At 41.8% G+C, this 18721-nt stretch overlaps 1 protein-coding gene across 4 annotated transcripts in view; it reads right to left on the bottom strand.

Moving 5' to 3' along the window:
* The window catches only part of EPB41L3 (erythrocyte membrane protein band 4.1 like 3), a 96865-nt gene that overhangs the window by 45690 nt on the left and 32454 nt on the right, over nucleotides 1–18721 (bottom strand). For all 4 annotated transcript variants that reach the window (XM_066329323.1, XM_066329332.1, XM_066329343.1 and 1 more), the window contains exon 3: nucleotides 15024–15221. In XM_066329323.1, coding sequence (XP_066185420.1) covers nucleotides 15024–15221 — 198 coding nt within the window. The remainder of the gene's footprint in view (nucleotides 1–15023; nucleotides 15222–18721) is intronic.

Below are 18721 nucleotides of genomic sequence, written 5' to 3'. Positions count from 1 at the left end.
TAATTACAGCACCACTGATTGGCTGAGGCTAGAGGGCACCTCTGGAGGTTGCCTAGTCCACCCTTCCTTCTCCAGAAGCACCACCTAAAGCAGATTGGTCAGGATCATGCCCACTTGGGTTTTGAGTATCTCCATGGATGGAGACTCCACAGCCTGTGTAGGCCACCTTCATAGCGAATTATTTTTTTCTTCTGTTTAAATGGCAATTCACTGCCTTTCACTTTGTGCTCCTTGTCTCTTGTTGTGGAAAATGTGTACAACTGACCACATTCTGGATCTGTCTTCTTCACTCCTCCCATCAGATGTTTATACACATTGCTAAGATCCCCCTGAGCTGTCTCTTCTCCAGCCTGAACAGTTCCAGCTCTCAGCCTTTCCTTGTAAAAGACGTATTCCAGCACCTTCATCATCTCTGTGGCCCTTTGCTGAACTCTGTCCAGTGTGTTCATGTTTCCCTTGTACTGGGGAACCCAGAATCACACTCAGCACTTCAAGACTGAGTAAAGGGGAAGGATAACCTCCCTCAACCTGCTGGTAACATTGCCCAGGATGGCACTGGCCTTCTGTGCTGCCAGGGAACATCACTGACTTCTGTTCACCTTTTTGCCTGCCAGGACCCTTGAGTAATAAAAATCTTGTATTGCACCAACCTAGCTACCAAAGCCATATGTTATTGTACTGTGTTAAGCAAAAAGGGAAATTACATGGAAAATGAGCAACCAATAACTTAATACAAATATATGATACCAACTTCCTTGTCCTAGAGGTGCTAGTAAGACTCCAGAAAGTTCCTTGGGGAGTCAGTAAAATATAGGGAAGAAATCAGGAAAATTTCAAATGTTATATGCTGGATGGTGCTTCCCAGGCTGGAACCAGTTGTGTCAGATGAAAATTTATCAGGATTCAGATCTGCTACCTCCAAGGGACAAATTTTATTTCTGTGGAAGGCTGTAGGCTTGCCTGCCCCATGCCAGGAGGCACAACCTCTCCAAAAGGTCTTCAAGCTGCTGTGGTTCCTGGTTTGGCAAACCTGCCCTGTCCCTGAAACACAGTAATTTGCAGTCTTCCTGCAGGCCATTTTGGCATCCACTCTGATAATGCAGCCTGAGCCTCTTCTGATACACTCACCCTGAATGACCCACTTTCACTTACTGGGTAACCTCCAACCTACAGGACCAGCCATCTTTCCTAGCTCTGTGCCAGCTACAGCCATCCATGCTGAGGACCTGTCAGGATTCAGGCTTCTTCTAGACAGAATTCAACCCCCTGTCTGACAGATCTCTCACTGGAGGGGCAATGTCATTCGGGGACTGGTAGCTCAACACGGCTGAGGTGCCTCTGCTCTCAGAGGGTTTCAAGGCATTGGCCAGGCAATGCCACAGCTGGCCTGACTGCATCTGCTCACTGCCCTGCTCATGTCAGGGCCTCTCCAGCCCCTCTGAACCAGCCGTGATACTGGGATCCCTGTGCACCTGCCCAGGTGCTAAGGAGTCCAGTGTCTGATTACAGGGTAGAGTTTTGGTCTACTCTCAAGGCTTTATTTTTGCTCACCAGCAGATTACCCTCCTCTCACTGAGAGGGAAACTAAGAGGGCAAGCAGCCCTCTCTGCTTCCTAGAAATGAAAGCCCTTGAAGCCTCCAAAGTGACACACTTTGGGGCGGTTCTACTTTGGCATTCAATGCTGCAGTCTCATGTGGGTGCAGAATGCTGAGCAAGGGCTGCTTGCAGCATGGAATCAATTACAGGAGATCACATTCAGACCAAATTTTGCAGTGCTAGGGAAACACGAAGTGAGAACAGAGTTTCACAGCCAAACATCTATAACAGGATTCATCTTTGCCACCAATAACCATCAACTCCACTTCACAATAACCGCAAGGTCAGGACAGCCCGACGAACCGACACTTCACTTCCCTTTCTGATCAGTCAAGGAGCACAGCAAAATGAAAATGCATCGCAGCTGTGGACCTGGATTTTAAAAGGGAAGAGTTTGCATGTAACTTTCTGCACAAATACATATGCAAACAACCTTGCTGCTTTCCTGGGAAAAGCTGCCAAGCTGCCAGTGAGCAATGTCACACTAGCAATAGCCTGGCATCCAACTCCATACAATTACTGTAATAACTCTAGTTAGGCAGGATCGCTGGAATAAGGACAAACAGATCAGTGTCATGAAATCCCGGTACGAATAATTGGACTCAAACTGAAGTTGAGGTTATCTGGTTCACATTCCTAATTAGCATTTGCACTTTCCAATAGATCTCAACAATGCACTGTGCAAATGTGTGGGCTGGCTCTAGCCTTGCATGCTGTAATGTATTTTGGCATGTGGCTGGACAAACCTCTTCCTTTTCCCCTCTTCCTGCTGGTGGGGAAGAATTAGCTAATTTTTTCTTTTTATTCATTTCCAATGTTTCAATGTTTTTTTGATGAAAAAGATTTCATTTGTGTGCACACCACTGATTTTATTTCATTTTACTGTTTCACTTTAAATTACTTTTTGGAATTTAATTTGGTTGATACTTTAATTTTCTATACCGCATGGACTGTGTGATAGTCTCCTATGTGCAAACACAAGTAAAACGCCAGCAAAAGTAAAAATGTACATGGCAACAAATAAGTAGCAGACACAAGGAGAAACTTCTCCATCCCCACATTGCAGCTTCTGCAATTATTCCTGCAACACAAACAAGTGAAAATGATTAACTAGTTGTCAGGAATACTTTGTACTCACCACAGAGAGCACTCTCTTAAAATTCTCCCAGCTGAGCCTGGGAATTCAAGCCTCCTGACAAACAATTTCTCATTCTTTCCTCATGAACTACCCAATTTACACAAAATATATGCCAAATCCCAGAAAAAACACCCCAGTAATTCAGCAAATACTCACTACTTGCAAGCTAAAGTGACCAAGCCTGCAAAATCACTTTTGCATTGAGAACCCCATTTCTAGGGGAGGGATATGAACATCACACATATGTCATAAATTAATATGCATAGGCAAGTATGTATATAACTTGATGCATACAATATGTGCATACAAACAGATGTGAATTTTTAAGTGGATGTTCATTGCAGCTCCAAATGTGGCCACGTGGCCACATCATGTTGCTTCTCCATCTACAGAAAATCAATCAGATAATCTAAACTTAGTTGTTCTGGTAGGGAGCACGATTTTATCTGTGAATGAACCAATAATCAACATACCATGACATTTCCCATGTTTTTCCTGAAAAGAGCTTGAGCTGTTCAAGAACCAAAGAGCTGAACTGAGAAATTCTAGAAGTTGAGCACTGCACTTTAGGCCAGAAAACTTCCAAAGATGAAGAACATGATTTTTCAATGTCTAGATTGAAGCCAACAGAAAGAAAGAGCAATTTTTTTTCCTCAAGAAAGATAAATGGAAAAAGTAATTCTGAAGACGTTTAAATTCATTTCACTTCTACGCATTTGTGATTTGCATTTTCAAAGGAATTGCTCTTTCCCTATTTATACTTCTCCACAGTTTCTCTCCACAGGGAAAAGAAGATGAAGCAGAAAGGTGACAAGAGAGAAAACAAAACCCCCTGAATTTCTTCAAATCTACAGTTTCTCAACTGAAGTTCCCAGCAGGAAGCTAAGTGAGGAGAGTCCAGAAAGAAAAACAGGATAGAGAATCTTTCCTGGAGTCTTAACTGGCTGCAAACCAGAAACTTTTCCACTGGTTTACTGAAGTAAATATCACATGTGCAATGTGTAGGATAAAAACATCTGTGAGCATAACATGACATAACCACTGGAATTTAGGTCTCTAAATCCCCTGCTGTGCTTGCTGAAAATGGCACTGGCAGTTCCAGAAGCGTCATCAACAGTCAATTCATCTGAAAGTTCAGTGTGTTGCAAGTTATGTTCTGGACACTCCACAGAAAATTTTCAAATCCTTTCTGCTAGGGAAAAAGACCTTTGCTGAAGTTAGCAGTGTACCACTGTACACCAAAGACAAAGGTAGGATGTACAGGGCCAAAGCAAACAACAAATGCCTTACTCCCTTCTTCCACACAGATGAACAAAGATAAAAGTTTAAAAATAAAGGAAATTAAGTCATATTGTCTTTTTATTCCAACTACTTTGTTTCTTGCAGAAAAAAATCTGCATATGCAAAGTACTATAAACCAATGGCTTGGGTTGGAAGCACCCTTAAATATCATCTAGTTCCAAGCCCCCCCCCGTCATAAGCAGGGACATGTTCCACCACACCAGGTTTCTCAAAGTCCCATCCAACCTGGCCTTGAACACTTCCAGGGATGGGGCATCCACAACTACTCTGAGCGACCAGTGTCTCAGCATCCTCATAGTAAAGAATTTCCTCCTAACATCCGATCTAAATATTCCCTCTATGAATTTAAAACAGTTTCCCTTTGTCCTGTCACTATCTGACTGAATAAAACACCTCTTTCCCTCTTTTCTGTAAGCCCCCTAAAGGGAAGGCTGCAGTAAGGTTTCCCCGGATCCTTTTCCAGGCTGAACAACCTCAACCCTCTCAGCCCTGTCTTTACAGGAGAGGTGCTCCAGCCCTCTGAGAAACTTTGTCACCCTCCCCTGGATGAGAAGGAGACAGAAATGTTCAAAATATAACACATAATCATTAATAATAATGTTCACAAATGTATCCCCAGGATGGACAGAATGCTCTCATCCAGTGTGTAAGCAGTTGGCCAGCAAGCGTTGGAGATATTGAACAAGACATTTTTGCCAGCCTTTCAGGATGCAAAGGGAAAAAAGACATACTCCAAGAAAAAAAAATGTTCAAAGCAAAATACGTTCGTTTTTTGGTTCTCAAAAGTTTTCCATACTTCAATGGTAAAATGTATTTGGATATATCCCTAGTTAAAATTCTAGATAATACCTACTGAATAAAATATTTAGCCCAACTTGGGAGAACTAAGAATTAGGCAATTTCTGAAAGATTTTGCTGAATAAAAGGTATATTTAAAAGATCTTTTTTCCCGTTATGAAGCTATTTCATGTACAGAAATGCTTTTCCTGAAACCTGCATATCACTATAAGTTCTCCAACTGTTCTATTTCTTTATTAACTTCTTTATGCATGAACCTTCATAAAACATCCCAGTAGGTGACTGATAAGGACTAATAGTTTGAAATAAAACCTGCAATAATATTTTTCATATATGTCTCTGCTTTTTAATTTAGAACACTATGTTATACTGCTCTGCACCTCTAAATGAATGCCACATAAGGAAACAGGGTAGATGAGAAGGTATTTTAACATACAATGGTGACTGATCATTTTCTTTTTTTCCCCCATTATGGTAGCACACTACAATTCAGCATTTTATTGATATTTATTGCAACACACTATATTGAAATGTATTACCATTCCTGAAAATAACCTTTTCTGTCAACCACTAACCAAGCATTTAGATAAACAGATAAATACATAACACTGCCTATGCTACAGTTACATACCTGCAGCAAATGTCAATGACATTGTATAATATGACACAGTTTTTATCAGGGGCAACCTTCTTTAATGCCATTTGAGCTCGCAATCCTAAACAGCCAGCACTAATCTAAAAAAACCCAGAGGACTGCTAAATCCCAGTAAGAAGATTGGTGACCTAGTCCCGATTCTGGCACCAAACCAAATTAGGGTTTTTGCCTTCTACATCAGCAGCAGAGATCACACCAGCACTGGCCCCACCCGAGCTCTAAGAGCACCGATGGGTGCTCTTGGGAAAACAGTGAGCGTTCTGTTCATGGCAACACAACTGCACTCGAGAAAAAATGAACACTCTGGAGCATGTTTTTATATGTGGAAGTGTGAGAGCCGTGTCTGCCCGTGCACAATGGCTACAGAAACACCTGTCAAATGTGATGACTATCAAATGCATCCCAAGTGCATCAACAGAATGCATACCATATAAACTGAGGTCTGCTACCAGCTTATGAGCACTACCCTCCAATAAATGAATATAAAAACAGTGGACACAGTTCCTCAATTAGAAGTTCTGTTCTCAGCACATTTATTAGCTTCACACATTTGCTAAATCATGACATAAAATAATAAACAGTATTCCATTTATGAAGGCTTTTCAGCCTCACTCAGCTTTCTTGAGAGCACAGATTGTTTGGGCTTGGATTTTAGCTAGACATGCAGCTGATCCATTGGCTTAATGTCTCTTGATTGCCCTGCTGCCTCCTGCAAGACACTCTGAAGTAACTCAGGCAGTCTCTTGAGATTCACTACAGCAGCTGAAGCTTTCCAGTGGTGGCTATAAATATTTTTCTTATTCTACCTATACTTGGAAAAACTCAGCAAACACTCATCTCTCCTCATCTCACATGCTAACTAACTGTGCACAAGCCTAGTACCAACACAGCAAGGGGAACCAATCACTGCCTGAAATATAAATAGCCCTTGGCATATATCAACAAAAAACAACCATAAACAGTTTGTTTATTTTCAGCTGAAAAAAGCTCTACTGTCAACATAGTCCGATTTAGAGTAATCTTGCCATATGAATTTAAAAGCTACAGAGCTCTCTCTGACCTACATTGCCAGCCCAGAGTGAAAAAAAAAAAATACACTGCAGAGAAAGATGCTCTTAAGGCAGAAGAGGGAGCAGGACAATCAGGATTTTAGATTTGGGGTACTTCAGATGGTATTGCACCATCAAAGATGGGGTTTTCATGAAAACTAACATATCCTGTTCTCAAGCTACATCCAAGCTTTATCCACTTCAGATCAAAACCATTTCTGCCAGAGTGAGATAAACCACGAGAGACAGACCTTGCTGCCTATCAACACTTTGCTTTGCAAGCAGATATTTCACCACCCAGCCCTGTCTGTGATGTTCTGTTCACTGTATCAACAGACAAGGATAAGAAAACACAGAAGCAGCCCAGTGCTCCATGGGGCTCAGCTGGAAAAAAAAAAACACCAAAACCCACTCATATGAGGCATTAAGATCTCCTCTGACATGCTAATATATTAGGAGGATGATAATAAAGTAAAGAATTACTTAGTTTGGGTCTGGAAATGGCAATTCTTAGTGTAAACATGGGGACAGCACCTATAAATTGGAGAAATTAAAAAAAATAGAAACACAGTTGATGATTAATTTAGACAGCTCAGCTGGGACTGGAACAAGCAGCAGGCGCTTCAGTGACACAGAAACAGAGCAGGAAACATGACAAAATGCAGGGAGGCTTGGCAAGAGTGTGACTGGGCAGTGACATGGAAACCAGCAACTTCTTTGTTGGCTGGGCATGAGGTAGAGGGGGGAATGTACCCATTGTACAGAAACAGCAGAAGGCTCTGAGTGCCCATTTGGAAAAAGGTAAAGACAAAGTCTTTCAACCACTCTTTTTGATTTATATTCCAGCAGTCATTGAAAAATACATGCAGAAGTGGGGTGCTGGCTGCACAAGGCACTCCAGTAAGAAGCTGGAGGCTCTCTGGGGCAAAGATCACCCCAGGCAATAAGCCTGGAGAAGACAAACATGAAGGGACTAATGCAGTCTTACCCTGCTGAGGCCAACAGCAAGGATGGTGACAAGGACAGGATTCCTGGAGCCAACAGACCTCTATCAGTCTGGGGTGAAAGGCAAGTGGAAGATCGTCCTCTCCTGGGCTCTTGCAGACAGATTAACCAGCAATGAACCATGCAGTGACTCAGTTGGAGTGTGCATGATCAAACTCAGGTTTTTAAAAACTTTGCCAGATGGAGAACAACCTCCTGCTGCCTGGCTCGTGTCCAACTGGTGCCCCAAGAGGGGGGAACTGGAGGCAATATTTCAGTAGGACGTTTCCACCTAACCATTTATTCCCAAAAATGTGCAGTTGCCGAGCAGCTGAAAGTATTTGTCAATGTAGGTGGACCCCTCACAATAGTTTTCAATGTTAGGAAAAATGGCTGGCACCTCCAAGATATCAAAATGAGTATTTTTGCCTGATAAACTCAACTTTTCACTGCACAAATAATTTTCAGAAACTATTAACAAAAGGCAATAGTTAAGAGGATTAAATGTAAAAAATGTAGAGAAAATGTGTACTTTTTTTTTTAAGCTTCTGGCATTTGATTGTGACCATGTCCTCTGCTGCGCAAAAATGTGTCATTTAAGGCCCCACCTGCTGTTCACTTGGTACATTTAAAGGAGTGACTTAGTTTTAAGTCTTGGTTCCTCATTCAGTCTCTAAAATGCTTGCATATTAACTGGAGAAAATACCTGTCTAATCATTTAGGTGTTTCCCCCACAAGGTTATAAGAGACCTTCTCCATAAACCACACAGCCCAGACACTCCCAGCCACAAGAAGCTGTGGAGGACCTGAGCCTCCCCTGGCAAGGCAGAAATGCTCCAGCCCCACTCCAGCCTTGTGGCATTTCCAAAAGACTTAGCTCAACTCGACTTGTTTTGATTTAGATTTCTTTAACTTCAGTGAAATAAGAACAACAATCATAATTACTAAAAAGGAGCCCAAACATTTTTTTTTTTGTTTTCATTACCAAACTGAAGAAAAAAACCCCTTTCTCTGCTCAGTCTCACAGTTGATCATTATGAGTTGGACAACATTGGTGCTGATTTCCAGGTCATTGTGCTTCTTGGATTAACAAGTATTCTAACTCATAAAAAGCAGCCCATAGTATTTGGAAAAAGCAACTCAGAAGAGCTGTGTATTAACTTTATTCAGCTGAAACATATTCAGGCAATACTCAGACTCCTACTGACATGTGTCAGGTAACATAGATCTTAAGTGAATCCCCTGGCTAATCCAAGTCAGCCCTAATTAGAGGGTCTGAGGACAGAAAACATGCTGTGTAACAGCGATGATGCCTCTCAACCCAGCCACTTCTACTGAAACATATCCTGGGGGAGGAACAAACCCCAAAACAAAGGTCTTCATATTAAATTAAGTGAAATGTAAGCAATGAGTAGGTCAAAAGGAAAAGACTTATTAAAAAAAGTCCCTCTTGCATTCAGTAATCAGTTTCAGATGTAAAGCCATTTGCAAGAGACTGTGTGGAATTCATTAAACAACTAAAATGTGCAGGGGGTAACCGAAACTGTATCCTTCAGAATGCAGAGCGCATCTTATTACAAGCTTTCCTTCCTGACCTTAAAACCTACCTCAAAACAGAGGAGAAATTTGATGTTATTAAACTCCTCCTGCAACAGCAGCTTGCAGGTTCACATATGGAAACTCCCAGGGAAGGGTTAGCCTGGGCATTGTGTGGGGAAGGGGACCACGGGGCCATGCATTGCCCCACTATCATACAGAAACATAGGAGGATTTTTCCTCCATAAGGAAACCTACTGGTCAGGAAAAGCAGCACAGGCAGCCACTGCTCTCTTTCATTTCTGGCAGAGGTGGCAGGGCAGAAACGATTCTGCTTGCTCCCAACTCTTCAAGCCTGTCCTAAGACGATCGTCATTGACTTATTTTTTAAGGAGGCATCCTGTATTCTCACTTTTCAACAGGAAAATGAGAAATGTAGGCAAAATGAGAAATGAAGGCAAAATGAGATATTTCAGCTATTAGAGAATCCATTTCTTTCATGCCCATTTTCAAGAAGGATTATCAGCCCATATTTGTGTAGGGCAGAAAGAGACCAGTTCACTCCAGTCTGCTTTGGTCCATGTTACAAATCCTGGTCTAAAATGTATGAAACTTCTTGCTATTTCAACTCAAGTATGCTACTCTGATGTCACCTGAGGATGTGGGGAAACCCATTGAGAAACTGGGGACTCCATGAGGGAGGAAGCCACCAGAGGTTCACTACAAAGGTGTACCAGTGGCTACAGCATGGGACACTGAACCACTGCCCAGGTTGCAGTGGCAGCATGACTGAGAAAACTGGAGTTAAAAAAACACCCATGTACAGTGTATTTTTACCAGTCCCTTCCTAACTCAGCTGACCCTCACTGACACAGAAGTGGGGTTAACAGTAATACTTTGTGAGATGTTGTTTCTCCATGTGCTGTGCAGCTTATCTGGATCCTACGTCAAGTTGCTGTTTGATGTAGGGCTGCAGAGATGCCACAGACAGGCTGCCATGGAAACATTTGTTTTCATTCACTGGTGGCCTGCATGATAAGAAAGTCTGAGTGGTACAGGAATGACGAAAGAGTATAAATTACCATTGGCCTCAGACAGCTGAGCCTTTCAAAATTAAATCTAATTATTTTACCATTTATTTGGACAGATTATGTTACAGATCTCTGCCCTCACATTGTGAGTGACAGCATGTATATGTTTAGAGCAGAAACAAAGACAGATTCAAATTTGTTTTAGGAAGACACTAAATTAGGCTGTGTGTAAAGGAGAGCATGACAGCTTGTTCCACTTGCATCTTTTAATTAAAATGCAGTGGTCTAGATAACAGAAAATTGAGATGGGGCAGATAAGGACAAGAAGGGAAATAAATCCTAGAAAAAACATAATTGTACTACAGCATTTGAAAATTCCTACTTAAAGCTGAAGAAACCCAGGAATAAGTTATTTTTGCTTGTTTTCTTGAATCTTAGGAAAAACTTGAACTGGTGTGTTCATTGCCTTTTTTAAGATTATCTGAAAATAATTTGCAGTCTTGTATCTTGCTTTTTCCTTAGCTCTTCAAACCAACGAATGCAAAGCACGAGTCTAGTTTGCTTAAAAGAGAAATCTCCAGCTATCACTTTGAAGTGCAGTTTTGGCTACAGCTCTGGCCTTGGATGCTTTGACAATCAACATTTTTGAGCCTGATGCTAGCTAGGAGAGCACAGTGAACAACCCAAGGAGAACCACTGCCAGCAGGGGTGGACAATGAGGTGGAAACCACCACCTTGTGTCCCTCTGAATGGACTGCATCAACTCCTGTGATCCAGCACCCCTCAGAAATCTCCAGGTTCTTCATGACGTGGGGAGAAACACACAGCCACCCTGAGGCTGTTTTTCTTGGGAAAGTACTGGGACCATATCAATATACAAATGCCTGTTCTCCAAAAGCCAACAGCTTTCTCTGGGGAGGGGAAGCACCATTAGGGTGGCCATCCCACCTTGGAAAGGAATCCCCCTCTGAAATAAGGCTGCCACTACCATCTGCAGGCTTCTGGACAAGAGCAGCATTGGGGGTACAGATGGTAACACTGGTGGTTTATGGTTTTGGAGAAGGATGAATGAACAGGTTGGGTTACCTCCTTAACCTGGTTTTGGCTTGTAATGTGTTACTGCATGAAAGACTTTCTGGGTCAGGACAGATAGAGCACACAGGCAGTAACACTGCAGGGCCTCAAGGGAAAGCTTTTACCTGGTATTTGCTTAAGATCCTTTCAGAGAATGGAGACTACATTAGATGACCCCCTGTTAACCTCAGCTTTGAAGTTAGCTCCACTACAATTTCCCTCATACATCTCTTACAACATGAAAAACCCCCAGTGTCACAAATGCAAAGCGCTGAATGTGAGAGAGACTGAAAGATATAGCAGCAGACAGTGAAGATGCTCAGCATTAAATATGGAATAAGAAAGAGGGGCTTCTGAAACAAAGGACAGCAAGGGCATAATAGATTAACCAAACTTGCCTCAGAAGTGTCTCAATCTGTGAGTACGTGCCACGCTGGCTGCCAGGTCATTAACGGGATGAACACATAATTGATAAGCTGCAGGTTGCGCTCTACTGGAGAGCAATAAGCTCCTTTAAATTGCATTAATATTTAACATATATAAAAAGCATTTGTCATTTGCAAAGCACTTTATAGAGTAACTGATGGATTCTGTAATGATCCCCGACTCCCCGACCAGGGAATGCAGTTGTGGAAAGATAAATACCTGGCCTGCATCCAAATCAAGATTCACTGACAGAACTATTATTCTAGCTCAAAATTAGGTTTCTAAGTTTCTGGTCCTTCCAGATTAAATTGCTTTGTAGCCTTCAGTAGGTAGAAGCAGGATACACAGAGAGCTGAAAATAGAGCTGACAACACAGGATGACATTTCTGACTCACATCTAAAAACTATCACATCCCTACTTTGGGTCACTGTCCACTCTGAAAGATGCAGTTATGTGGGTTGGACACAAGGAATGGAAGCATCATATACCTGACTGCCATGTAGTCTGTCCCTCACCCTTTTCTTTGAAAGAATTAGTCTTGGGGAATTTACTGACCTCCACATTTGTTGGATGCCTTAGTATACTTTATTTTATATATATATATTTTATTTATATATATAAGAACTGAAATTACCTCACTTGCTTACAGCATGGTAATAATAACACCAAGGGGGTGGGTTCAATCCCTGAATTGGCAATTCACTTAAAATTGGACTTAATGATCTTTGAGGATCCCTTCCAACTCATAATATTATGTGATTCTGTGAAAACTGCATGGCTTTGTGTGCTGCTGACAGAAAAGAATAAATATATACATATATATATATATATATATACATCTGTATGATATATATATATTTTCCCCCATTTGATACAGTGAGTTCACTTGAACGTGAGCCTTAAAATATGATAGTATTTTTTCTGAAATATGTTTGTTTCTCATGCTGCAGCATTGAGTTTCTGTGTAACTGACACAGAACTTTATTACCTAAAACTTCTGTAGAACTTCACCTTCAGCCTCCTACATGATTTCCTGAGATGTCACCTGAGACAGACCCTCAGTTTCCCTGCCCTACTAACTCCCTTTGTGAATACTTCTTTACTCCTCTGGAGAAAACGCACAGTGAAAGTTACAGCATTTGTCTTGGCTGGACTCAGCAACCTTTTGCTGTAGCTAAACTTTATGCACATAGGAGGTAGACTTCCTTTAGATCTACCAAGAATTCCCATGGGCTGGAGTGTGCTGTGCCAGAGAGGCAACTGCAGTTGTATCATCAGTACATACAACATACTGATAATACTACCTAGGAAGGATGCAAGGTCTGAATCACACTGTTTAAGGTATGCAAATTTATGCACCACTCCAGCTGCACTCGTTGCCTGAAATATTTGTTCCTCCTAACTAACTTTGTTTCAATGCACCCCATGGTCTGCTCATCATCATCGCCTTACAGCTTTGTTATTTGAAAATTCATCCTTTTAGGAGCTCTATTCTCATCAATATTACATTCTGCCCGGGAAGCCTGATCATCTTAGAAGCAGATAAAATGATTACTGATGACAGTCAATACAACTTGAAAATATTTCAGCAATGTAAGTAGAAAAAATTCATACAAAACTTATATTGGACATTATTCAAGAGCTATTCAGAACTTGCAAAGCAGAGAAATCTGAAAAGCAATAAAATATGATGGCTTCCATACGCCAGCATTTTGACACTTTAAGAGAACTCAAGTTCAGTGAAAGAGTGAAACTTCCTATATAAAGTATTATTCACAGCATTTTTTGCATAAATGGAAATCTAACATAACAAATCTCCCTTTCTGCTCCATCTTGGATTCCGATAAAGCTCAGCCTGCTAGACAAGATTTCCATAGAAATCTTATTTGGTAAGATTCGCTTGACTATATTCCAAAAAGTGACTCACATTTTACAAGTGAGTGGCAAAAGCTGAAATGAGTTGACTCTTTCCATCAAAACCAGTATGAGTCATTTCTCCAGCTTAATGGCTCCCACACTATCCCTGAGTCACAAAACTGAGACTGCAGGTCAAGAAATGACCATTTAATAGTCACAAAGGATGTGTCCAGATAGCTAGTCCTAGACTGAAGGAAATAACATGGGACTTGGCCAGTGAAATCAAGATACTCAACCACATGGATGGCTAATTTGCTCTAGAAGTAGTAAAATACCAGCTTCTGTTTGCAGCTCACTGCTAGCATCACAACATTTGACCCAAACTGTAATGCCAGGGTTAAATAAAAATTAGTAAGGTTTTTCTTCACTGCCACTCTCCAAAGCACTGAAAATGTGAGCACCTGAAGGACAAATGGGCTGAGTGCAACGTGATTGTAAAGATGCCATGATTTGGCTCCCAATCAAGTACTCCTTTTCTCCACCCTTTCTCCTTCTTCATGCTCCTGTGGATTTCCTTTCAAACCTGCAGATTATTTCATCTTTGCCTTTATACTCTCCTGCTCTCCCCAGGTGGCTTTTCTTCTCTGTGGAACCCTGCAGTTACCCAGAAGATGGTTGGCTTAGCCAGGCCCTCCAAGGCACATTCTTCCTCTGCAGCCACTGCTTGGTCAGGCTCAGCCTTGTCTTGTGTGCATGACCTTCTGACCTAAAACAGGACAGGCTGGGCCACTGCCCAAAAATCACCTTGATGACAATGACTGAATGGAGAAAGGGTCCACCCTGACATGCTGAATTTTCTCTGAGATGCTACATGTGCTCACTTTTTGCTTCTCTGGGCCTTCTGGATTTGAAGGCATCCTCTTAGCATGGGTCTGCCCACAGGTGCAGACTGGCTTTTAAGTAACAGCAAAGACATCCCTCCCAAAAGTAGGCTCCTGTCGGAGTCCCAGCAGGGAAGGCAAGCTTCCTTACAGAAAAATCACAGCATCTTTTGCCAGTAACATTCAGACAGTTATGATTCACAGACATCATGGAAAAGCACACAAATCTCTCCTTTCTCACTGATATTTGTGCCTGACATTTCCTCTGCTTGCCCAGGGTGTCTCTCATGCTCGCAGTAATCTCACAACAGTCACAATTACTGTATGGACAATGACTCAATGGAAGACTCAACTCAGTTAAGTACCAAGGAAAAGAAAAGCCCAGTGACATCAAAATCCTTCTTTGTTTATGGGCTTTGCTGCCCATACCTTGTTTTCTGCATTCTGCTGTGGCATGTGCCAACAGAAAATTAATCCAGAGTCTCTGGCTGTTTCAGGGAGTGCTCAGAACCCCTCGCCCAGCTCAAATCTGAGCATCATCTTCAACAACCTCCAGAGAAAACAATGAAGGTATCTCTGTGCTTGGCACTGGTGAAATATCATGCTATTCATCCTTTTTCTTACATTAAAAATACAATTTTCACCATTTGCCTCCTGACAGGATGAAAAAAAAAAATTACAAAAAGCCATTTACCTCTACTTCACACGCATATTCCGACCCATCCAGGAGCGTCACTTTGCATTGCATATTTTTCGGTTTCTTGACGATCTTTAGAGGAGACTTGGAAAGTTTGCTAGATGAAGATTTTTGAGAGAGCTTGTCGTCCTCTAGCTGCTGATATTCCAGCTGTTTTGCACTTGCAGCAGCAAACTCCTGCTCTTTTTCTGTGGCCTATAAGATAAAGAAAGGTACTTTTTGAAGTAAGATAAACCAATAATGCCCTGCAGTTCACTGTACATGATACACCCAAGCATTTAAGTGAGCCTTTTTGGGGCTTGGACAAGAAAGCCCCTGATGCAGGACAGAGCATTTACTGAAAAGATTTCCCATATTCCTTCCAGCCATCCCTTCTCTCTCCAAAATGTACAGAACACCCCTGAAGGAGGGGCATTCATGAAAGTATTTTAAGTCTTCTACTTTTTCCACAGGTATAAAATCCCAATTTGGCTTCATGCACTTGTCTTTTTTTTTTTTTTTTTTTTTTTTGGTGTTTTGGAAATACTGAATAGTCATTCAAATACTGAATAAATTTTGTTGTTGAACAGATACTCCTACACTTTCTTGATATTACTTCAAAGTCTCATTAAATCATGGGATGTTTCCATGGTGTCCCATGGAATAGAAAAACACCATTAAGTTTGTACTACTTTTGCTGTCAGTGGGAAAACAATGAGGGCATGGATCTCCCCTGAACAGTGTGAATTAGTAAGGGGATGCTGACATCCCCGGGAGAGTGAAAGGCTCCCCAAGCACAGGTTTAAGAAAACATGACAGAAGTGAGGAGCCAAACAACTTTAATGTGCAGCCAGCTGGCTAAATTGACAGGATGAGGGGATGAATTTCGCTCTCTGCTGATGCCCAGGAAGTCTCTCAAGCTGGAGAGAAGTAGGTGCTATTTGAAAGAGATATATGTGACAGGGAAGAGGGGCAAGAAGTAAACAACCACGGTTGCTTTTGGGTTTATCTGAGGGTCAGGTCGTTTGAAGCTACCATCATGTAGCACAGCCCACAGTTCTCTCCACAGCAGCAGGAGAAAGCCAGAACAGCTCTACAGCATTTCACCTTTCCTAGCAACAGCACTGTGCTGCAGTCATTACCCTTCTCATCAGTTATATCCCTGACAGACTCCAAACAAAACCTCAACAGGAGTGCAGTAATACCTCAGCTAAAGCTTAAGTTAAATAAAGACATTTTTCTGTTATCTCACTATAAGGCAAAAACCCCCAACCTGCCCTGGCTCTGAATTATTTCAGTGTAATAAGCAACAAGCATTAGTGGAAATATATTGTAAATTAATCCTGCAAGTCTGTTTCCATTCCTTGTATATAATAAACCTTCATGAGAATTGAGCAAATCCATCCAAAGGCTTTAAGCTGCTTTGGGACCAGAACAATGTTGCATCATACAACCTGAAAAAGCAGTGTACTTCTAAATCATGGGGTATTGTCCCTTTTCATGAAATCCCTGAGTAAAAACAAGTTTAAGTTTCTCCTCTGCCTTCTAGCAGTGGGGGAAAAGGACAATTTGGAGCTACCTGTGATCCCTACAGTGTCAGCTCCCACCAAAGCCCAGCAAATTACAAAGAGGTGTGGCAAGACCTCACAGTCCTCCTTTCCCTGCAAGGAGGACAAAGCAATGAGCTCCTGGGCTTTCCTGGATGGGGATACTGGAAGAAAGTGGCGCTTAAAAGATAAAAAGGCTAGAGCTGCTTTCAAAATCTATTGCATCCCCTGAGCCATGAAAGCTCTTCCTCAGGAGCAGCTAGCACCAGCCATCTCTTCCCCAATGCAGCTCCAACACAAGAGGAATTCCTCCTTCCAGCAGCTAGACACCAGCTCTGTGACTGGATGTCAAGGTCCTTGCATATCTTGAAAACTGGTGGGAGATGAAGGCACAGTGTATGTGAGTGGATCAGCTGTTTGCTGAGCATTTAACACTAACAGCAGCTGTGATGAAGAGAAAGAGACTCCCTGGGCTCACAGCAAGGCTTGAGGCCAGCCAGCCTTCCACCACATCTGCAGCCAGCTGGCAAGTGGTCCAGCCTTGTGCAAGGAGAAATGTACAACACTGAAGATGCCTCCTGTGTGGACCTCTGCACAGAGCTGCACTGCTGCTGGTGGGCAGAGGGGCTGTGATGACTTCTGTATGTTCTGTCTAAAGAAATCTGCCAGGAAAGGTGCTCGTGCACATATGTGGGTAAAAAAAGTAATTCCAGTGATGGGGGAAAAATGCACTGTCTTACTCAGTGGCTCTTTAAATTTCTCAAGTGAGAGTTAGTACTGTGCTCCAACAAAAACCAACCAACAAAATATCCCAGCATGGAACTTATCTCTTTCAAGAAAACAGAAAAGCTGCTTGAGAAAAAAATCCACAAGGACACCCATCATTCTTTTAAACCTTAGAACCATGCAAACCTCAGCCTGCAAGCAATTTATATGAATCCTAATGGACTAGTCATTATTTTCCTTCATAATGACTCAGTATATCAAGACTACTGCAGAGTTTTAAATATTAAAAAATATTACTGAGGTTATTTTGTTTGTTAAGATTCCCATCTACATTAAGATCAGGGGAATGTGTCTAGGTTAAAATCATACAAAAGGTTTTCCTCTCATTTGTCTGGAGAACAAAACATGCCAAGAACTATTAGAGAAGATTCCCCCAAACTATACTGACGTGTTCAGGCATTGAGGTACTTTCAGACTGTATTAAGTCTCTTCTTCCTAAAGAAACCTGACATCCTGGAATCTAGGAAAAAAGAAACTGGCCAGTGTAAGACTCATGTACACAGTGAATTATTCTGTACACTGCAAGCATAGCTTCATTTTCTCCTAAATTCATCTCTAAGGTATTTCTGCACTTTTTAAAAAAATTTTGGTAGTGTCTGTGCTCTGTTTTGGAGTACTTTTTAAGTGTTATGGAGTAAATTCTAATGCAGCAGAGGTTGCTTCAGGGTTTGCATTTTTTGAGCATAATCTCTCTCATGGATGACACAGTATGTTCCAGTCGTTCCAAAGCTGGACCTCCTCTCAAAGGATGCCTCTGGAGTCATAGGATTCAGCAGCAGTGATCTTGGATGCGTTGCAGCTTCTCATTGGGGTATGAAGTGATACTGTCACCCTTGCAAAACACATTAATCCCATCTACTTACAGTACTTGCTCAGAAACTTTGGTGCCAAATCTTGTGTGATGCTGCCTTCTCTTTTTCAAAGAGACAGGAAGGCAAGCAGAAAGTCAGGTTGCATTTCACCTGATAGGAAGGACTCATTTCTCTAATACCTGTTAATCCCAATATGAAAAGGCTATTCAGCTACATTAAAATCTTAGGAGGTTTTACATGCATGGGATGACAAAGAAAAGTTACTGTCATGGATTAAAAACTTAAACCTTCCTTCCCAAGGTTCACTCATACAAGCAAGAGCAAAAATCCAGGTCCTCACTGCAATTATGGCAGCAAGAGAGAATAAGATCCTTCAGTTTTTGGCTTTTTAATGACACTACTGCAAACAGCTTTGTCTCTTAGTGCTGCATTTAAATGTTCCTTTCCTGAGATACAGACACTTAAGCCACTACAAAATACACTGGACTTATCAGTGCAGTTGGATTTGGCAGTGTGCCTACAGTATGGAAGTTTGGATTCAGTCTGGCAATCTCGGCAGGAAGGTGTCACG

This window comes from Sylvia atricapilla, chromosome 1 (assembly GCF_009819655.1).
Source record: "Sylvia atricapilla isolate bSylAtr1 chromosome 1, bSylAtr1.pri, whole genome shotgun sequence".
NCBI classification, from domain to species: domain Eukaryota; kingdom Metazoa; phylum Chordata; class Aves; order Passeriformes; family Sylviidae; genus Sylvia; species Sylvia atricapilla.
The sequence above is the reverse complement of the archived record's forward strand: the minus strand, read 5'-3'. Positions and strand labels throughout refer to the sequence as shown.